The sequence below is a fragment of the Crassostrea angulata genome, chromosome 4 (genome assembly GCF_025612915.1).
Source record: "Crassostrea angulata isolate pt1a10 chromosome 4, ASM2561291v2, whole genome shotgun sequence".
NCBI lineage: Eukaryota > Metazoa > Mollusca > Bivalvia > Ostreida > Ostreidae > Magallana > Magallana angulata.
In genome coordinates this window covers 10,123,445-10,146,585 of record NC_069114.1, presented here as the reverse complement: position 1 = coordinate 10,146,585, position 23,141 = coordinate 10,123,445, and the positions used below count along the sequence as shown (strand labels likewise).

Here is a 23,141-nt window from a genome sequence, read left to right as displayed (position 1 = left end):
GGAGCATACATGCATGGTCATAATATGTTTATCAATAAATGCTTTACAGAATTATTTTTGAATTGTATGGCTTGTAGCTGAATTAAAATATTGATTACCCATTATCATTTTTCAGCTATACTGTAAAACTGTAACCCTATCTTTTAAAAATATCAGACCATTTTTCAGAACCCTTTGTACCGGTAAACATGGTAAATGACTATGCCGAAGATGACATGCCAGCAGAAAAGCAAGGAGGTATAAGTTTAATGGCTACCATGAATATGATAACTCTTTGATGTTGAAGTGGCAAAGGCGATTTATAAAAAAGCATTATATTTCATGAGATATTGAATATATTTCCTTTAATGCAATTGTCTATTATTATATAAAGTACGGTACATATAACACCAAATTTATAGACTGATGTTTTGTGCTCTCAAAATTATAAAACGTTGCTTAAAAGCATCATGCTGATGGATACTACTTTCGTGTGTCTGCGTGTTTTAACAATAATCCCACTGTATAAAATTTTCATACTCTTTTACTTTCAAGTAAAATATGTCAGATCCAGAGGGGACATCATTAGGTGGTATTTCTTCACAACACCACAACACTAAATATTCAGGCAATACATTTTTCATAAAACTAAACCAAATCGCTGTAATGACACTGACTTTTTACAGTTTGCTTACTTTATCAAAGCAAGAATGTAGATCGTTCTATCATGATTTAGTTTATTTATGCAGAGAAATATTTTGTGTGTATATGTATGTTGTTGTTGGTGATAGTCCCCCCCCCCCCCCCCCCCCTCAAGTTACAGTACGTCTCTTTCGACCAATCAACTTATGCATTATAAGTGACCGAGATACCAGATAATTTTCTACAAGATTGTTTTACTGTAATCAAATTGTGTTTGTATTCTCTTTTCATTCCTCCCAATTCCTAATGTGTATGTTACTAACTGTCTGACATCCGGGGCAAATCCCTTGATCACTATTTTTAACCGGGTTTTTCAACGGAAAAATCCGGTTATTAAATGGTGAAAATGGCGGGCTGGCGGCTGCCAAAAGGGTACCCTCATTGTACGGATAACTCCTCCTACAGTTTTCAAGATAGGAAGTTGTTCTTTTGCAGATCAATTGTACATATATCAGAGGTGTGCATATTGCTAGGATTTTGATTTCCGATAGTTTATGAAAAAAATACCACCTTTTGAACTTAGTCATTTTTTGGCAAAATATTGCATATAGGGTACTCCATTTCACTGGGTACGGGTTGACATAGATTATAAATACAGTTCACATAAAAGAAAACCCGGTTTGCTGTCACATTGACAGCTTTTCACTTGTTGCAGTTATCACCTGCAGTAGTGAATACAACCGGGAGATCCCCATTGTCATCCTGACAATCAGAAATGATGCACCCAAACCATTGGTTTCATAATTGTGTCTTCTCTAACACCTTGATAATTAATTACACTTTGATATATATATATATATATATATATATATATATATATATATATATATATATATATATATATATATATATATATATATATATATATATATATATAATTATCCTTTTATTCGAGTTCCTTTTTCCCTATCCAAAATCCTATTGCGTTTCTAACTGTCTTACATGATGATCTGTGGGTTCAAATCCCACCACTACTTATTTCTTTGATTCAGAGTAGTAATGAGTATTAACCATATTTAATTTTGAGATTCATTAACATGGACCAATGAGGCTTTTTTATTTTGAATCACTCTAAAAAAGGAAAACACCAGTCTCTTTAATTCAAATACTGTAACGCAAAAGCAGGCTTGGAGAAAAATTTCTGAGGAAATGTGTAAGAAAGGCCACCATCTAACAGGAGATGAGTGCAGCAGAAAGTTTCAGTCACTCAAGAATAAGTTTGAAAATACACAACACCAGAGATGTCCAATTTGACAAATCCCTTACATTAACTTTAAACTAGATCAATCAATACAAACCAATTAAATATTTTTTAAACACTTCTGCAATATCGAATAACTTCTACAGACCATATATCTTTAACTTATAAAATAGCATTTTCTGTCCTTTTTAAGTATAACAAAATATTTTCAAAAGTGATTTGTTTGATATACACGGATATTAATTCAAGGAGTATCCCCCCCCTCCCCCCCCCAAAAAAAAATAAAATAAAAATATAATAAATAAATTTTACAATACCTTTGAAAATGAGATGTTGCAGACAAATGTTTCTGAATTCATATATGTTTGTTATTTTCATTTGTTTTGAACATGCATGTATACCTAAAGTGATGGGTTCATGCATTCTGGTATTTTGCCACAACTTATTAAAAAGTATGTAATGAGTTTCAACATGCTAGTAAATTCATGATGCGAAACTCGGTAAATCATTCTTAAAGTAATCAAACGTTAGGATTTTTTTACTTTAAACCATTTGCATCACAAATTTTGACCCTGAAGTACTTAAATACAATTCACCAAAAAGTCTTTTAAAAAGGAGCAGTGAAATGAGTATTTAAAAGAATAATAAATGGTTTTTATTTGAATAAAATGATAAAAAGGAAACTGTTCTTACTAATTAAATGTACCATTATAGGGGAAGCTGATAAACAATGAATTTTTGACTGACTTTGCAATGCTTGTTATCAACACATTTATATGGTGAATTTTAGGTACCGGTACAAAATCATAAATGAATTTTAAAGAAACTCCAAGACTGGATATGGCCGTCAGTCTTGGAGATTCTTCTCCCAGATGCAGGATCTATTGCATGGATACCCAGCAGTATCTCCAATTGCTGTAGCCTCTTCTTTGAAAGCAGCCATCCTAGAGGACACATCAAAGGAGACAGACCCAGTAGCAACCGAGAGTGGATCATCAAGGAAGGGGAAGCGCCCGGCATCATCCTGTAAGGATCGGAAACCAAGCTGGATAAAAAATTTCTGTGAAGAATTGCAAAGCATGCATAAAGAGAGGATGGATATAGAGGATAAACGTATTAAACTGGAAGAGCGGCGGGTTATTACCCTAGAAAAACTGGTAGAGGAAGTAAAGAAATAGAAATCTTTAACTGTTGTTGTTGTTGGTTATTTTCAAGGTATGAATTTATGAGTCATAATTTTGCCAATTAGTGATTGTTACTTGTACATGTAATTTATATATATATATATATATATATATATATATATATATATATATATATATATATATATATATATATATATATATATATATATATATATACATGCTATGTGGATAGGGCTCTATGATTAATACTGTTGGGCATGTAGCTGAAAGGTTGCCGCTTAAAGTATAATTGCTCAGCAGATGATGATGTCTCATGATAAAAGATATAAAATTAATTAACGTTGTAGGAAAATATTTTTAAGTATAATATCTACCGGTAAATTAAGTATTTCATTTATTTCTTTACTATATTATAAAGATAATATCATATTTAAAAATTTGAGGTGGCTCACTATACCTTGAAATAGTTTAATTCTCAAATCAGCAGTCAATGACATGATTATGAATGACAGCATGATGCATTAATTAAGTCAAATAGGTGAACAAATTTGCAATAAAAATTTATGATTTTTAAAAATTGATTTAGAAAATAGGAACAAAATCCCCACGCAGATTGGAACTTGTGATGTGTGGTTTACAAGCCCTATACTTAAACTGCTGAGCTACGGTGATATTTAACAAAATCTATTGTTACAAACTATTTAAGTTAACAAAACATTTAAATTACCATCTTGTGATGAAATGTCATGAAAAGTATAAGCCTTGATGTAGTGAGGTCCCTTAGGCCATATTTCATGGGTAATTTATTTGACCATCCATTGTCCGTCAAGTCAATAAATTATTTTCACCTGCATGTTTTATTAATGCAAATAACTTGTCATCTCAGATGTTTTATTATTTCACATAAATACTAAATGTATGTTATTCATACCAGTCTTTCTCTTCAATTAAATATACAATAACATGTAACATTCTCCTGAACTTATACATGTACTTTCAAGTACAAACAACTACAGGTACTTCACATCAAAAGATGCATGATACTTCTTCTTTTCTCCTTTCCTGTAATAACCACTCTCGCTTCATTTTCACACTGCACATTTTCACTTTGTATCCTCTCATCTACATCTACATCTTCCAAAACAACTTCACTCTCATCGAGACTCTCATTCATTAAAATAAAGTTGTGTAATGCACAGCAGGTTACAATTGTACAGGGAATGTCCTCTACATTCCTCGTGTCAAGAAACTTGAGCTTCCTAATCTTACCCTTAAGAAAACCAAAGGCCCGCTCTATGTCCACTCTTGTGGAGCTGTGGGCACTGTTGTATTTTTTCTCCTCAAGGGTAAGGTGACCATTGTCACGATAGGGAGTCAACAAGTTTATTGACATGGGGTATGCAGAGTCACCTAAAATATGAAATTTAGGTGGCAATACCTGAACCTCTTGAAAAAGAGGACTGTTTCTGTATACCCTGGCATCATAAACTGATCCAGGGTATCCACAGAAGACATCCAAAAACTTTAAATCAGGCCCACAGACTGCTTGTAAATGCATTGCTTGGAAACCTTTTCTGCAAATATAGGATTCCCTAAATGCAGAAGGTCCGCTGATTGGAACATACGTCCCATCAATGGCCCCCGCTACCGGGTACATTAGGGAACCCTGCCCTCTCTGCAAATGATTCTGCTAACATGTTCCGCTGATCATCAGTTGTAGGCCACGATATTAGAGAATTGATCATCTCATGATCTTTAAATACAGTCTTAAATTGACCTAAAATAAAATGTCAAAACGGTCTGCCACACTTCGAAATATTTCCGTGTTTCCAAGAAACCAAATACAAGCTAGAGTTCTACTCACCAAGGAAACACTTCTTATGGATTCAAATTTCGGTCCAATGATATTCATGAGCTCCTGAAAAACAAACCAGTTCAATTAATTTGGCAATGGCTTTTTCTTATACATTCAGATGTACTGTGTTTTGGCATTTGAAAAAAAAATGACACATATTCACCCCAAAGTACTACATATTATATAAATGACACAACTATTTACAAGGAATAGCCTACATAAAAAATACCGGTACTTCCAGTTTAATGACAAAATCATTGAGGAAAAAAACCAAGAGCGTAAGGTGGTTGGCAAGAAAATGTGAATCTGTCCATTATATTTACTACTACAAAAATCTATGTACAAAAGTAGTGACGGGATTTGAACCCATAGACTCTCATATAAGACAGTTAGCAACACACAAGGGATTTGTGATAGGGAAAAGGAAAGAGGGTCAAAGGGAACATGCATTAAGATAAGGAAATATGGATAGGGATTATATGGATCTACATGCACCAAGCAAAAGAAGTGTTATTGAAATTAAAATATTGTAATAATCATCACATAACCAATTTCAAATATATTTTTTCTTTAACATACATGTATAATCCTCATTTTTGTTTGCTTTGTTTACCAGTGTTTACATTTCATTTTCATTTGCATCTTACATCGAAATTCTGGAGCTGGAGCCTCCAAGATCTTGGTGTTCACCGGAAGCCATTGTTTTATAGAGAAGGAGGCGAGAGAGAGATATGACAGACAAACCACTTATGCCCAACTTGGATTAAAATAATTACACAGGGAAAAAAAGTAGAAAAATTTGTCACTTCTCATTTCCTTGCAGCAAATATGCCCATTTGTAAAATTTTCTGACTCCTAGGAACATGTATAAATCTAAACCTAAAAGGATGTGCAAATTCCGGAATAAAACATAGACTGTTTTTGCATTAGAAGGTTTTTTAAGAAAACCAACAATCGTAAATGTACATCTCGATACACCCAACGCTATAGTCCAATCCACACTTTGCAAAAGTTGTTCCCCTTTGCAGGGTCAACCCAAAGGTCAAAAGGGGAAAAAAATTGTCCCTTCTTTATGCAACCAAATATTTGGGCGTCCTGTGAAGAAACCTCTTAGAATTTAATTTATTGCTTCGATGTGAGGGTTGTCCCAACTTGGGGCAATCAAAATTCACAGAGGAAACCGATTTCTAATGTCCAATGTCGAAGTTGCAACCCTCTAAACTACAAAGGCTACTGTGAGAAATATATGGGTTTTCCCCAAAGATGGCGGCCAAGGGACATAACTTTTGTAAAGTGTGGATTGGTCTACATTGGAATTTTCGGCGAACTACGTTACAAGCAAGTTGGCGAGCACTATGGCGAACATCACCGTTCAGTTGCGGGCGCACGCGAACAATCGCGAGCGCTTGCTCTGCTGAACACGCCTCTGATTACATTTTGTCTGTCATCCGTCTGTCTGTCTGTAAACTTTTCACATTTTCAACATCTTCTCAAGAACCACGGAGCCAATTTCAACCAAACTTGGCACAACACATCCTTAGGATTCAAAGTTGTGAAAATTAAGGGTCACGCCCTTTTGCAAAGTTATGTTCTCTTTCGCTTCGCTCAGCCGAACATAAATTATTTCCTATTCTAATAAAATAAAACAAACACATAATATAGGATAGACGTAGTTAGCCATTTATTAAACTACAAATTGCACATAAGTCATCAGGAGGACAGGTCTACTTCCATAGAATAACCTTCGATTGGATCTTGGATGCCGCAAAAACCATGGCAACTGTTGAAGATTGAAATTTATTCCCAATGCTTATTTATCTGAAAATAAAACTCAATTTATAATAATAAAATAATAAACTTAGCAACTTGTCAGTCGTGTGGCTAACTAATGTCGAATGATTACTCTGACCGATTCCTGGATTTAAATACCCTAGAGCCCAAGTACCCATAAATCGCTACGATACATGATATAGTACTTATAATATAACACACACGACTGAAACGTTTAAATACCCAGAAATATCCAGCGTGAGTGGCCGTGTGGAACATACGATGGCTCAACAACCAAAACATCTCAGGCTCGAACCCAACAGACAACACTTATATTTTTACATTTAACCTAAAAGAAATTTATTTATGTTCTCTTTCGCTTCGCTCAGCCGAACATAAATTATTTCCTATTCTAATAAAATAAAACAAACACATAATATAGGATAGACGTAGTTAGCCATTTCGAAAAACAAACGTCGGGTGATGACTGTAAAGTTGAATAATTTAATACTACATGAAATTAATACATTACAAACCAAGATTTTTTGAAACTGACAAAATATTATTAATATTGTCTTTAACGTAACCATCCTTCGCAGTCTCACTTCTCCATCTTCCATGAGCTTTAAACAACCTGTCTGGAATGTCCGCATTAGCAGTTGCCGTTGCCCCTCCTGACCTTAGGGAATGAAGTCCGAATTTTCTAGGTTCTTCACCGACTTCTGATAACGCTCTTAAAAAAATCTCTCTCATAGATGTATAAGATAAAGGTTTATCAGCAAGAGACAATTTATAAGATCTGCTGTTTCTGAAAAACCTAACAGATCTAAAAATAAATTCATCCGCATGAGTTCGAATGTCAGCCAGACGAAGAGAGTCTTTCAAACACTGATAAGGACAAAAAGGCGAATTGGATTTCGCTATATGAACAGAATTACCTCTCCTGTATATATCGGTCTTTGAGCTCCTGATCTTGATTTCAACATACTCATCATGGAACTTAATGTCCGAACTTTTAATGCTGCACAATTCACTTGCTCTAAAAAAGCCTGCATATCCTAAAACACATATTAATCTGGTGCGTAAATGACACAAGTTATCCATGTCATTTTTTGATTTGAAGATTTTTTCAATAATGTCAATAGTGATAGGTTCCTTCTTATTAACAAACGGTTTAGCCAAAATGCGTCTTCCACCTTCCGCAGTAAGTTTCACCAATTTTTCATAACATGGATTAGGAAATAAATTTTTGTCATGATACCACTGAATAGCATAAATAGTAGCAGTCAGAACAGAAGAAGATGAATTAGCTTGAACCAAAAAGGAAATATAAAGTGAAACCGTAGATGCCGATGCCGGCAGCGAGTCAAGATCATACATTTTACACCAGTTTTGAAATTTGGAAAAATAAGTTTTATATTTACGCAAGGTGGAGTCCGATTTTGATGCATCTATTAAACTAGGAATCTGTCTAGCCAACAAAGCGATTGGTCCATCCATGTGTATATTTAGTTCATTCCAGTGTGAATGTGACAAAGACTGAAATAACAAAGAAAAACAGTAATTAACCTTTTAATAACCACAAATTTTCAGACATATTTCAGTAACGAAAATATGTGTAAAACGATAGCAAAAATAATCATTGAAAAAAAAAACAAAAAACAAAAACACCAAATTAATTCATCTACATGACAGAACAGAAACTCAATAAAAAACAAACCAAACCATAACTGAAACTAAGAAGTTGAATAATATTCAAATACAGTTCTGTTGGTTCTAAATCTAACAGCCCACAGTTCTGTTGTCTCTCAGCTTCCGCACAAAGTTCTTTCGGCTCCCAGCCTAGCACAAAGTTCTTTCGGCTCTCAGCCTAGCACAAAGTTCTGTTGGCTCTCAGCCTAGCACACATTCTTGTTGACTCTCAGCTTATCCTACTTTTAAATTGGCTCTCAGCCTATCACAAATTTAAGTTGGCTCGCAGTACAGGCTCCTGATTACAATAAAGTTTTACGCTAACTAAAATTGCAACAGACAAAAAAAACAAAAAAAAACCAATAATATTCCAGGTACCTCATATTTGCCGAATCACGATACATGTAATTACTGGCAATTCAATTTTAAAACCAAAACATTAGACATGAACTTAGGTTGTGCAAAAATACTCTTACCATCAGAACCTGGTAAGAAAAAATTTCTTGGTTTAACATACTCATAGTAATCAACCACGAACGCTTTAAAATGTCCAACACCATCAACCAGCAAGGGCCAAAAGCAAGAAGAAGTCCACTTAGGAACAACAAGAGTTCCCTTGGCTCTACAAAGAAGCATGTGGTTTATTACAGCAGGCACCATACAAACCGGAGGTACAATCCATGCGTTGAAGTCCCAAGGCATCAACACCGGAAGTACCAGGTGTCCAAAACTTACTAAAAAACTTAGTCACTTTGAAATTATTACAGTCAGCGAATAAATCTACATCATAGGGTCCCCATTTATTATTAAAAAATTGAAAAACTGTGTCTGAAATGGACCAATCATCATAGTCATACATTTTACTAAAATAATCAGCAACTTCATTTTCTGATCTGGGTATCCACTCAGCTTCTAATGAAATTTGATTTTGAATACAATTAATTGGAAAAAATGTTTATAGCAATGTCATGTAAACTTTTCTTCATGCTTCCGGATTTAATAATTTTAACAACATTTTGATTGTCTGTGTACAATTTTACAGTTCTATTTCTAATCTTACTAATCAATGAAACAATAGTTGTCTCAACTGCTTTCAATTCACGAAAAGTAGAACTTTGCAAACTTTCTTCAGGTGTCCACATTCTATGCACAATGCTGTCCGCACACTCCACTAAAAACCCGGCTCCGGCGAAATTGCTTGCATCAGTATACACAATCCTTTGTGGAATAAAAATATTATTGAAAAAGCATTTGGACGGTAACTGTTCTAAATTGTTCAACCAAAATAATAACTCAGTTTTAATTTCGTCCGTCAAAACAATTTTACAGTCCCAGGTTACAGAATTTGCAATGACCATATGCATAACTCTTGTCATTAAAGAACAAATATTTCCTAAACTAGGTTGGAAAGATGTTAAATTACCTGTAACACTAGCTAAAACTCTAGGAGTTAAACTGGCAGGTCTTAATACAATACCCCTTACTATTTCCAAAAGTTTAGATATTTTATGCTCAGGTATTGTCAAAGTACCTGAAGATGTGTCCCAAATAAAACCAAGCCAATCAAGAGATTTATGAGGCTCCCAAATACTCTTTTCTGTGTTTGTAATAAAACCTGCCTTTCTTAAGTCTTGCTTAACATTGTTAGACATAATTTGACAGGATTCATTACTAGACGCAAATCCAAAACCATCATCCAAATACACCTAATATTCTATAACCCTTCTCTCTCCAATGTTTCACTAAAGGTTTTAAAAGTTGTGTAAAAATGAAAGGGGCTGAACTCAATCCAAAAGGCAAAACAGAGAAACAATAATGAGTTTCTTTCCAGCAAAATCCTAGATATTGAACATGAAATGGATTAATATCCAAATGATGGTAACCACTTTTTAAATCAAATTTAAACATGCAATCGTTTACCTTGCAATATTGTATGGCATTTTTAACACCTTCTAATTTGAACCTGTCTTTTCGCACACACTTGTTCACATGACGTAAGTCTAGAATAAGTCTTTTCTTACCTTGAGAATTCTGTGCTACTGATAAAGGATTGACAACAGTAGGAGGAAAATCACATTTGGTGATACCTTTATGAAGCAAAGAATTAATTTCAAGATCCACAAAGTTCTCATTGTCAGAAGCAGACTTATTGTTTAACAAAACAATAGACTTAGGAATACATTCAAATGGAATAGAATAACCGTAAGTTATAGTATCTATGATAAATTGATCAGCATTCAATGTTCTTTTCCAAAATTCAATGTTTTTTACTAAGTTGCCTTTAACTAAATTGTCATTATCTATATCTTGACCCAAAACATTGCATACCAGATTACTGTCTATCTGCGGCTGTACTCTGGGTCGTTTGTGTTGCTGTTGGTTTTGTAATGCCTTGAGCTCTTCTCTTAAGAGGGCAGTTGACGCTCCAGTGACCGAAGGCATTGCAGTAAAGGCATTGATCCGGTTGGACTCTGAACGGAGTGTTGATTGCGTCGTTGGCATTGAGGTTTCTCTGGTAGGGCGATATTCTTGAGGATTGAAATTTACTGCGATAGCCACGAAAAGGATTGCTGTTAATGTTAGAATCAAACCTCTTACGTTTGGCCCTCTGCTCTGCCTGCCGCAAGCGTTGGCTGTCTTCAGAATTGTCCGTGATAGGGTCATCCTTGTACTCTCTAGCGACGTCCCAACCATACTTGTCAGCTATCCTGATAACTTTCTGTTGTTCTTTAATTTTGCTAATTGATTCAACAATAATTTTATGAGTATCATCAAGGTCACCACGTTGAACAAGTTTTTCTATATTTTCGAAATTTTCTTTTAATTCCGACAGGAAATTAAATCTTTCTCTATGATGAGATAATTTAAAATCAACGTTCTTATCTTTTACAGTAGAGGTGGATGTCCTTGACTCCAGTTCTCGTAAGATAGTTTTCTTATTTTCTGCAAGGGCTGTGTCAAGTTTATAAGCAAACAGCTGGTACGCTTCAGCATTAGACAAATCCGCATTCCCAGGTCTGGATTCCTCCTCGAGACTCTCGGGCAGGTGAGCTCACTTGGCCTTCACTAGCACGTGGTAAAAAACGAATTTCCTCTGCGTCAGACATCAGAACTTGTCAGTCTTGTGGCTAACTAATGTCGAATGATTACTCTGACCGATTCCTGGATTTAAATACCCTAGAGCCCAAGTACCCATAAATCGCTACGATACATGATATAGTACTTATAATAAAACACACACGACTGAAACGTTTAAATACCCAGAATTATCCAGCGTGAGTGGCCGTGTGGAACATACGATGGCTCAACAACCAAAACATCTCAGGCTCGAACCCAACAGACAACACTTATATTTTTACATTTAACCTAAAAGAAATTTATGTAGATAGTTAGGAATTATTGAAAATTTTCAAGAATTTTTCAAAAATCTTCCTCTCCTGAACCTTTATAGGCCAGGAAATCTGAAACTTTTGTGGAATCATCCTAAGGTAGTGTAGATTCAAAGTTATGAAAAGCATGACCCTCAGGGATAGGGTGGGGCCACATTGGGGGGGGGGGGGTTGGGTTAGACTTTTTACATTGGAATAAATGTATATAGAGTATATGAAACTTATGTGGAAGCATCCTTAGCTGGCGTAAAGTCAAGGTTGTGAAAATCATGACCCTCGGGGGTAGGGTGGGGCCACAATGGGGGGGGGGTCAAATTTTTACATAAGTATATATACTAGCACTGTACCAGTTATCGGCTAAAATTTAACGTTTTCTTTTCGTAATTCCTTATTTCTTGGTATTTTTGGATAAAACTTGATATACTTTAAAACGTGAAATCCTTATTTATCAATCTGTTAGTTTATATCATTATTTAGAACCAAAAAGATCTTGTTTTGTGCTTTTTAGCACGCCCCGAATTTGCCGAGTTGTTACGATTTACTGTACCAGTTATCGGCTGCGTGATAATAACATAGTATAATCCGTGTTCATGTTGATTTTATACTCTGCTAAATGTAGTTTGAATTATGCCCCTTGTGGGTCAGACTAAAGTAGTCGGGGTCATGATACATTATAAACAAAACTCATAAAATTATTCGTTTATCATCATACGGTAATGCAGCAAATCGTAGACTATTCAATACATAATTGTGCAATCAGGCGTTTAATTGCGCTACGAATCTCTCGGAAATTTGTGAATTCCTTTTGTTTATAATGTTAAATGTATTATTATTATTATATGTCAAATCAGAGAAGGGATATAATAACGTATCACAAAGAGGTAATATTCTATTTTTAACTTATAACGTCATTTCCCTCACTGCTGAAAGTGCAAAGATGTAAAATCGGCGGTAAACATTGATCGTTTAAGCTCATTTATAAAACATATTCAAAAAAGTTTTCAAGCAAACTTACTTTACTTTATTCAAAAAAGACGACTGAATTAAAAAATCTTGTATTGTCGCGTGCTATAAACCCGAACTCTCAGCTTAGCCGATAACTGGTCTTAGCCGATAACTGGTACAGTACCAGTAGAGTAAATATTTAAAGATCTTCTCAAGAACCATTTGGCCCGGAAAGCTAAAACTTATATGGAAGCATCGACATGTAGTGTAGATTCAAGGTCATGAAAATCATGACTCCCGAGGGTAAGGTGAAGCCACAATGGGGGATTTAAATTTTTACATCTTAAAATCTTTAAAAATCTTTTTCTCAAAAACATTAGGCCAGGAAAGCTGAAACTTGTATAGAAGCATCCTCAGGTAGTGTAGATTCAAAGTTATGAAAATCATGACCTTTAGGGGTAGGGTGGGGCCACAATGGGGGATTTAAATTTTTATATCTTAAAATCTTTAAATCTTTAAAAATTTTATTCCTAAAACTATTAGGCCAGGAAAGCTGAAACTTGTATAGAAGCATCCTCAGGAAGTGTAGAATCATTGTCGAATATCATGTTTGGAAGCATAGTCAGGTAGTGAGATTTCAATTTTATTCAAATCATGATTCGGGGGGGGGGGGATAGGATGGGGTCACAAGGAGGGGGGGGGGGCAAATTTTTACATAGGAATATAGAACAGTTTTAAAAATCTTTAAATCTTTTTCTAAAAAAACAATTGCCTACAAAAGATGTTACTTTAGTGAAAGCAACTTCCAATAATGTAGATTCAATTTTGTTCAAATCACAATCTTTAGGAGTAGTATGGGGCCACACTGGGGATTCAGTTGTACAAAGGAAAACATTTTAATTATTCACAAAACTGAAATATTATTATATATGCTTTTACTTATATGCAAGAATTTTTATATATTGCTGATTCTTTAAAATTGTTTATTAAACTTTGGCCCCTGGACAATTATTGAGCCTCACATGGGGTTCAGAGTTTGATGTAGGTTTATATCCTGTATATAAACAATAATTATTGTTAAGGGTCTTTTTGAGAACTGCAATACTTAATGTGATATGACTATAAAATCCTGTTAGAAAAGGGAATTAATTATAAATATAAGAATATCCAGGGGGAAAACAGATTTTTTTTTGTATAGGATATATATGTATTATATCACATTGTCCAAATATTTTGTATTATGACTCCATAAGCTGATTTTATCATGCCTATTGTTGCTCAGGTGAGCGATGTGGCCCATGGGCCTCTTTGAACGCATTTTGTGATCAAATCTTCATAATCAAATGTACTGTAGTTTTTTTTAACAATTCACATATATTTCATACATATATAAATATAATTTCATTTGTTCTTAATATGCATCTGTATCTGGAATGATTTGAGTGAATAAAAAATCAACACCAAATATGGTCAATTAAGCAGTAAAATGAGTACTCTACTTTTTACGCAAGCGCAACTTTTCTTACGCCTGCCATGTGTTGACAATAAAGAGGGGACATGTTACCTTCTTCGCGAATATACCAAAAAACAAAATTTTCGTCCTATATTGACAGTCGACAGGTTCTTTGTTCTTTTAGATTTGATTATTATATATGATTTGAACATCGCTTAATATAGTTTATGACTAGGGTATAGACAAGAGGACTACGGGTGACATAACACACATAAACAATAATTCATGTTTCTCCTTCAAAAATTTAGAATATGAAACTTTTTAAAAATATTATAAAATTCGCCAAAAAAAAAAAATCATTTCATACATTCGAACATTTGACAATTCATAAGCAATCTAAAAAAAGATCAGTAAAACATTCTTTTGGAGCTCTATATATTCTGAGTTCCAAATTGTATCAACTGAACGATCTTAATTTCCATGGTCTCAACGTAAAAATAAAAAGAAAACAGAATTGGAAAACCAACTAAAGCAAAGCTCGTTGCACAACAACGAAAAGTTCTTCCGTTGCAGTTGCGAGGCGAAAAAGAACGACTGGCGAATGACTGTTTTTTAAATGTTATGTATTATACGAGATTTTAATTGACAGAGAGACTTGGTAATAGACTAGGTCAATTAATAATTGTTCATGATTAATTAACAGTTTCTAATCAAACGTTGATCTGTGTAAAATGTTTGTTAATTTTAATACAATCAAAGAGCTCATATGATTACATAAGCAATCTATCAAGATTAAAATTCATGATACGTTTAAACAGTTTAAGCCATACATTAGGTTTCGCAGCCCCCTCCCCCCTCTCACATCCCGTGCCTGATTAAACTAAGTAAAGCATTCTACAGTTTAGAAACACCGTATCCATTTCAGTAGAGCACATGCCCGACTTTTGAGGTATTGGTTTCTGTCTTTTTGTTGAAAAAATATTTGAAAGTAGCGAATCTAGGAGAGAGAGAGAGAGAGAGAGAGAGAGAGAGAGAGAGAGAGAGAGATGGGGACTTGGAGGGAGACGTTATATCTTTCCAGGTAAAGACATTTTTGCTTTGACCATGTTTGCACAACCACTGTACATAGTTTGGCCAAGAGAGACCAATACCGGATTAACCTGTTTAAATTTATCAAATTAATAATAATCTATCTAGAATATTTGGAACGTAAGTATTTTAAGTTTATCTTTAAGCATATGGTTCAGTGCATTCGCATGCATAAGTGTATTAGTGATATTGATGCCGACAAGGTATCGTCGTTCGACTGATTAAACGAGCGTTTGGTGTAAACAAGACTGACATCAAAAACCGACGCTAATTAATCTGACACAAGCTCTCTCAGATTCTTTACACTGATACGCAGTAAATCAGTTCTATGTAGTTTAGAAAATGTTATTAAAAGACCCATGTTTTAGTAAGCTAAGTGAGATTATAATTATTATTTTGGTTCATCTAAAATTATTAATGGGATAAATAAAATCTCTATCGGAAATTCACTATCATTCGAAGATGTTCATTAATTATTTCAGGATTTTTTCCGATTTTTTTTTTGCAAAAGTATCAGCATGGGTTGCATTTGCGACTAAAATTGTGAACAATTCTATGTACTTATTATTTTTTTGAATGGGTTATCAAATACAGATAAAATTCGGCATAAATCCATAAATTGGATGTGTGAACCAATGAACGCTGCATATGGTACAATAGGCTATATGCATATATTTTGCTTTAAGCTTCAGAAACATTCCATTATTTCAGTGAGTCTAAAGTCTCCGTGCAATTTTTTTTAAATATGCGGTGGGTAAACACATGTACTAACCAATCTGTGCTCTAAACTCGGTCAAATGCAAATATATTGCAGTACATAGCATAGCATGTTCACAAAAATTATACGGACTTATTATTTTTAAACTCTGTTGAAGGAATTTGTAATGACCACAGAATTCATAATTCTTTACTAATTCCACCGCCAATCATTGCGCATGTAAGTCTTGTACGTTAAATGTTAAGTACCTTAGTAGTTCGTGTCGGATCGAAGACAATATTAAGTAAATCATAATAAAACACAAAATGTATAGTTAAGCATAGTGGTTCCTAGAGTCCGATACATTGTATGACATTAGGTACTTGTGTATTACATCACCGCAATTCGGTAGCCAATCCACGCTGGATGGCTCTCGATCCTCGGCCACATGCTGGGGATGAGTTACGTAATCATACAAGTTTAGCTTTTTAAAAAAGCTTACCGTCTTTAGAGCAAACTCTTAACAGCAATAAGATATCAAAGACAATTTAATTATTTTTTATATGAATGTCGCCTTCTTCTCCATGCAATAGCGTGCCGAACTTTTTAAAAAAAAAATATGTGCCTTTTAAGCGTACTGCTTAAAATTGAAAATTACAGTATTTACAGCGTGTTATTTATTTTAAATCGACTGTACCAAGTAAAAAAGGGGCTTAGGAATGGTTGTATCACTGTAGTAAAATCAAAGTTAATACAACTGCATTCATTATCATCCAGTTTTACTGATATTAGTTTCATCGTTTCTAATATACAAACTCGTTTACTGATATTAGCCATACCTTATGAAATCTCATTGGTATTTGTATAATCAAAACAAAGAGGAAAGAACAAATTATTTCTAGAGATGTTACAGAATATTGCTTTCAACTAGTTATCAGAAAAATGAATGCCTGAATTTCACTAAGAGCCATTTTTATTGTTCTTTCGTTTTCTCACTTTTTAAGATTTGAAATCTACGAAAATTGTTAAGTCGTACGTAAAAACGATCATCAGAAAATTATCTCCCTTGTGCCGAACAGTATATCAACCAATGAAATAATTGTAAATTTTCACATCATGTTTTTTCTACCAATAACAAAGAAGAGGAAGTGCACAGCTCGGAGACTGTAAATTATTTCAACTCTTTATACCGTCTTCCAAGGATGTTCAGTTTGTCCAATTCAAATTCATCTTTAATATATTTGAATTAAAATAAAAGTCGCCTACCAGCATAAAATGGGTGCCAAGTTCCGCCTCCCATGTTGCTACATACCTTAATAATTGTAAGTTATCCGAAACAAAGTGAGACTTTTTTCTACAGACGTTATCTCTCTTATAAGATGGACATTCTTCCATATTGACATACTCTCTATAAAAAAAAAACCAAGCAAAATTTCATACATCTTACATAATTATTTTAAGAAAACTGAATGGCTTTTCGAATGAAGTGAATTATCTACATGTCTGCGTAGACTTCCTTATCTAAAAGTACACGGAATTACATTTCACCTTCAAACAATCAAATTTATTTTTAAGTTAGTGTAACTTTTGACAAAGTATTATATCGTACTTCTCTTTTGGTTAACCTTTTCCAGGTTCTCTAACACGCCTAATTCGTATTTCCTCCCGTTAAATTGACCTCTTCTAATGAAACGTCTGTTTTAAATTTGTTATCCTTCTCTTCTTCTTTGGGTTCTCCAAAATCTGTTGATGCATCGTGAGCCTCTTTTATGTCCATACAACTTAGAAAATTCGAGTCGCAGTCAGAAAACAGTTTATAGTTTAATATTTCTTTAAGTGAAACTAAATATAAATAATTCAAATTTTTTTATATTAAAAGCAAGAGAAATACGTACGTTTAACTTTGTTGCAATATCTAGGTTAGGGGTACTGCTTTTGCTTCTCACAGATATTTCCGAAAAAAAAAATAATCGTTAAAAACCGCAATTACATTGCATATTTCATATCCAGTGAGACAATTCTGATGGAGGTCAATAGAAAAGGACGAGAGCATGATAAATATACTCTTTGTGACTACACAGAATTTGAAGAATGTGATAATTTAGCCTGTGCATACTGCAGAGACCCGCCCGCAAAACATGTTCTTATTTTGGATGTCAACGGCAATGCAGATAAACCGCTGCTTTAGCAAGAAACATATGGTAAGATATAAAACGTATAGCAACGGTTTACGTTTTTATATTTGAGAACATAAAAAATTTCAACACATTGATTCTGTAAAACAGGACTTTTTTTTATTGAAAAGAACAAGTATTCCTGTATCTTTTCATTGGTTTACAGAAACTGAAGGAAGTTACAGTAAAGGCAGTGAGAAGACCATAATTGAAAGGGGGTTTATATGGAAATAATTTGTTTATTTTTTAATTGTTTTGATATTATTTCTTGTTTATTACTTTGTTAAATATTACATTAGAGTTAATGTTGCACTCTCTATCCCCGGCCTTTTCAATCAGATTTTCACCATCCTCATTTTGATTGATGACCCGATGACACATGTAGTATACGCACTAATACCCGGAAACAGTCAACGGATTTACATCAGATTCTTCACACTCCTACACGACAAATTCAACGACCTTAGCCTCCAATTGTCCCCGTCCAGTGTCATAGCAGATTTTGAGACCACAGTCCACAACTCTATCCGAGAAGTGTTTCCTTGCATCACAACCAAGGGATGTTTTTTCCACTTTACCCAGCAGTATGGAGTTAGGTACAGCTGACAGGACAACATAATTCTTCAAAGAAGACGATAACGTGAGGAAATTGATAAGAGCTACAGTTCTCCCCCTTGTTCCCATAGACAGCATTGAGGACGTCTTGTTTTGAGCCCTGGAAGACGGAGGTGAAACTGACCTGACAGAGACGTTCACATGTTACGTGACAGAGCAGTGAGGTAATGGTGACAAACCTTTGTAGAACAAGTACCAAGAACAGTTTAGAAGGTTGGCATGGAAAATTGAAGAGGATGGTTCAGCACGCTCATCCCAACATCTACGCAGTCAGCAAGATCTTCAAGGACGCACATAACACCAACAAATTCTCGAGAAGAGCAGGAGGAGCCGTAAGCCCTTTATCCAAGAAATATGCAACAATTAATGAATAGTGTAAAATTATTAAATTATAACAATTATAGCAAATGACAATGTTAATTACAACAATAGTTCACGCGATCAAATTCAGCGTAATTCAGTCTATTTAACAATTCCATATAAGATGCATGCAAATAAAAACTCATGAAATTTGTAGATAGACGTGCATTTGATCATTTTAGCTGAATACATTTGATATTAAACATATATGAGATGGTTGTTATTAAACTAAAAATGTCATTTTTTGAAATATATTCAAAGTCCTTGAATCTGCGTGTGATCCTTTTTATTTCAGTTTAAGGGTATACTGTATGAGATGTTAATGTGGTAATTGCATGATAATAAGGTGTGACAGGTGTTGTATCAGTACTTATATAAATCAACAGAGGAAAGCTTAATTGTATCCAATGTTTACTCAGAAATTCAAGAAAATGTTGCTGAATTTGTTGTTAGCGTTGTGGTTCAGTTTACGTGGTGCAGCTTACGCCGGAAACAAGTCCCAGACAGACACACGGACAAAGGTTGGTTTGTTGAAGTCGTTAATTTACGACAACGCCAAGGAAATAGTTATCCTGGATTCTTCAGCCCTAAAACAACTGATTCAACTGTCTTCGGATAACTGTAAGTCAAAGAATAAATCTAATTGCAAAGTCATTCCATAAATCAACCAAATCAAATCTTAACTGATTTTAAAGCTGGCATGAATTCGTAAAAGTATTTGGTCGCCATATTAGTTTCGATCGCTCCTCTACTGCCACTGGGGAATATATACCGGTTAAGAAGTTACGGTCGGTTGCTTTCCAATCGAGGCATTCGCGTTGCACGGACTTCTAAATGCATGAACTACACATTGTAGTAAATGAAGTAATAAGAATAAAAAAAACAACAATCAATGAAATAGAAATTATATTTATTCTTTGAAAGGATGTCCAAGGTATCCGTATTATTTTGCACAGACACTACTGCCTTACTTCGCATGCACATCGAACACGTGTGTCGTTCATATAGAGTGCATAACGTCAGCATCTTCTTGAAAACCCCGGCGACACTACATCCAACACAGTAGCTAAATGATAGTAAATCCAAGAAAGTAACAAGGTTTCCATCCGTTCCTAAAAAAACCGCCCAATTTGTAAAATCCATGCGATAATTGACATTGCTCGATCTGCCATAATGTGTGGTTTGCGCATGTGCAATGTTATAACATTCGTACAGGAAAACGGTCTACAATTATCAAGGAATTTTTGAAGTATCTGCGCCTGGATTTTGGGTATATCTTGCCTGCAGTGAAGTGGTTGTCATATTATTTTTGTTCAAAACGCGTTTTTACAAGTCTTTTCGGGTGTATGAAATTCCTAAATGCGGTGAAGCATGAATAGTGATCTCGGCCTTATATAGGGGGTGTGTAGCGATGAGCAGGACAATAGAAATCGACAACTAATATGGCGGTAGTCGGAGATGAAAGGGAAATAATGCGTATTTAAGAATTCATGTCAGCTTTAATTATGTGTTTTGCTTAAGATTCTTCCACCACAGTGCGGCGAGTCAGCTTTTCTGTCAGCTTAAGACCGAAGGAACTCAAGCTTGGAGCTGGACAATCGGTGAAATATGACGAAGTACTCACAAATGAAGGGAACGGATATAACGACAGAACGGGAGTGTTCACGTGTCCTGTGGCGGGAACCTACATGTTTGTTGTCGACTCTTTATCCCAACCTGGGATCTGGTTACATTTGAAAGTCAACAAAAACGTAGTCGGTAAACTCCACGTGTCTTCTAGTGGATACAATGGAAACCCATTAATCCAAATAAGCAGGACAGTAATTGTTCGGCTCAAACCAGGGGACCATGTCAAAATTGAAAATGCTTCAAACATCGGTACGATATACCATAAAATGTTCTCAGGATTTACAGGAACATTCTTGAATTGACCAAGGATCAAGTTGCATGTAGACATATATCATATCAGATATAAGATTCTTATTCCTTATTATTTGAAATTAACCTCATAAAATCATGTTATAATGAAAGCATGTTGCCATGGTCTTAAATAAATAAAAAATTAATTTGGAGTAAATAAATATGTATGCAAGACATTGAATTATGAAAGTGGATAGATTCGCTAACACTTGTAACTTTTTTATAACTGTGTGATAGTTTCACTTTTCAAAATTATATGATAATCGTCATACGATGATCATTACCATATCATTCACAATTGATGCACATGTTTTAATATTTAATCAAGCTTATTAATAATAAGAAGCGCAGGTTTAAAGCTCATAGCAATATAAAAGAATCATTATCTTCAACTGTGGTTCTAACGTTCTATTACAACAAAATATCTTGAAACAAAAATTGAAATAAGAAGCCAAATCCGCCGTTATCATTATTTTAAAACACGAATAAAACGATTATCTTATGAATAAATAAATTCATAGTGTTCCAAATACAATTACGTTGATTAAAGTTTATTACAGTCTCCCTGATTCGTAAAACACCATAGAGTAACATCTATCTATATTATTTTTCTGTTAAACACGTAAAATAATTGATAATATACTCTGAAATAAGTTACATAACCGAATATATAAAAACGATTATAAGAATTGAGTTGTATTGACAGTGTCATAATTATGTTTCTCGACGGTTTACAGACATGGACGGCATGGAAGCAAGAGCAAATTCCACGCTATCATTTTTATACAGATTGCAACAGGGGTTATATGATATGAACAACAGCAGATTCGAAGTCTGGCTAACCCACTTTTGTAATAATACAACGTCTTTTGATATTTTATGAATGTTTCTAAAGAGAGGATGACACAGTTTGGGCTTGATTTTCAAGCACATATGTAAACAAACAATTTCGCCTTGCAGGACTGCCCTGTGTGTATTTTTACACCAAAATTTACTGCAATTATCTGAACAATATATTTAAGACTCGCACTCATTTTTCACTGATACGTGATTATCTCCCTTTTTGCCCTTGTTTTGTTTGTCATTGTAACAATTTTGTAAAAATAATGCTTTGTGCCAAATTTGGTCAATTTAGCCAAAGGGTTTATAGAAGCAATACAAGTATAAGGGCGCCTATAAAGTGCAAAACGAAATCGAAACGGAACGATACGAAATCGAACGAAACGAAACGAAACCAATCGAAACGAAACAAAAAAATCGAAACGAAGCGAAATGGAATTTAAACAAAACTAATATCAATTTTGTCTACATAAAAGTGAAAATAAATTCATTGAAATAAATTTTTGAACCATAAAATATAACTACCTGTATGTTTCAAATTGCCGCTGTGAATTTGTAAGCTGATTATCCGAAATTTGCAAAAATTATATAATTATTTAAATAAGTGATGTAAATTCCTATATCTTTTAATGTTTCTAATTTGTTTCATTAAATGTTATTCAGACGTTGAGAGAGAGAGAGAGAGAGAGAGAGAGAGAGAGAGAGAGAACTAAGCTTAAAAAAAACACGAACAGAAACGCATAGAAATACGAGGTATTAAAGAGACCTAGACACAATTTTAGAACAAAATTTTATTTTCGATTTTTTATTATTAAAATGGTTTACATGCTCATTTTGAATGGATGATCAAAATTTAACTGTTCGTAGTCAAGTTATGAGAGAGATACAGAGGTATGAATTCGTTGTAAGCAATGCTCGAGTCTTATATTTGTTTACAAATAAATAAAAGTGTGGAATTACCATTTCTTTGACAAAATAACTCATGGCAAACAAAGTAAACTGATTCAATGTGTTCATAATTAATACTTTTAACATAAAAAAGGCACATTTGATTTTAAATTTTGATTACAATAAATAAATATTTTAAATTTTAAAGACTATGAATCATAAATTGGTAAAACGGGTTAAAACATTTTTGCTTTAAAGACTAAATATTTTCATTTTTTATATGGAGCTCTTTTGTATTCAAGAACGTCAGTACAGAAATTGACATAATCAGCCCGGTGTAAGCTCATATAAAGAAATATATCAAAAAAGATTAAGGTTTAAAATAGTGTTTAAAAATCTCAACGTCGCAGCGTGCACCTTTAAATAT

General features: G+C 34.1%; 3 protein-coding genes and 1 pseudogene across 3 annotated transcripts; 2 read left to right on the top strand and 2 right to left on the bottom strand.

The window, feature by feature from the left end:
• Positions 1-3,060, top strand: part of LOC128180668 (THO complex subunit 3-like) — a 30,760-nt pseudogene extending 27,700 nt beyond the window's left edge.
• Positions 3,061-4,048: 988 nt separating this feature from the next.
• Positions 4,049-4,684, bottom strand: LOC128180667 (uncharacterized). Its single transcript, XM_052848801.1, has one exon. The coding sequence runs from the start codon at positions 4,682-4,684 to the stop codon at positions 4,049-4,051; it is 636 nt and encodes a 211-aa protein (XP_052704761.1).
• Positions 4,685-7,534: 2,850 nt separating this feature from the next.
• Positions 7,535-11,557, bottom strand: LOC128180665 (uncharacterized). The gene is made up of 3 exons (XM_052848800.1): positions 11,537-11,557; positions 10,673-11,381; positions 7,535-8,191 (listed from the first exon to the last, which is right to left on the bottom strand). The coding sequence occupies exons 1-2, from the start codon at positions 11,555-11,557 to the stop codon at positions 10,677-10,679; spliced, it is 726 nt and encodes a 241-aa protein (XP_052704760.1). The 3' UTR covers positions 7,535-8,191; positions 10,673-10,676.
• A 7,940-nt stretch (positions 11,558-19,497) lies between these two features.
• LOC128181489 (complement C1q-like protein 3) lies at positions 19,498-20,997 on the top strand. Its single transcript, XM_052849912.1, has 2 exons — positions 19,498-19,687; positions 20,588-20,997. Exons 1-2 carry the CDS (start codon positions 19,498-19,500, stop codon positions 20,995-20,997), a joined length of 600 nt encoding a protein of 199 aa, XP_052705872.1.
• Positions 20,998-23,141: the final 2,144 nt, after the last annotated feature.

Excerpts from the sequence above, each read along its gene's own strand:
- LOC128181489 (XM_052849912.1), top strand. The coding sequence starts at position 19,498 with ATGTTGCTGAATTTGTTGTTAGCGTTGTGGTTCAGTTTACGTGGTGCA. Across the intron at positions 19,688-20,587 it reads TCAACTGTCTTCGGATAACT|ATTCTTCCACCACAGTGCGG; the intron begins GTAAGTCAAAGA and ends GTTTTGCTTAAG.
- LOC128180667 (XM_052848801.1), bottom strand. The coding sequence starts at position 4,684 with ATGTACCCGGTAGCGGGGGCCATTGATGGGACGTATGTTCCAATCAGC.
- LOC128180665 (XM_052848800.1), bottom strand. The coding sequence starts at position 11,557 with ATGTATCGTAGCGATTTATGG. Across the intron at positions 11,382-11,536 it reads TGTATCGTAGCGATTTATGG|AGTCTCGAGGAGGAATCCAG; the intron begins GTACTTGGGCTC and ends CACCTGCCCGAG.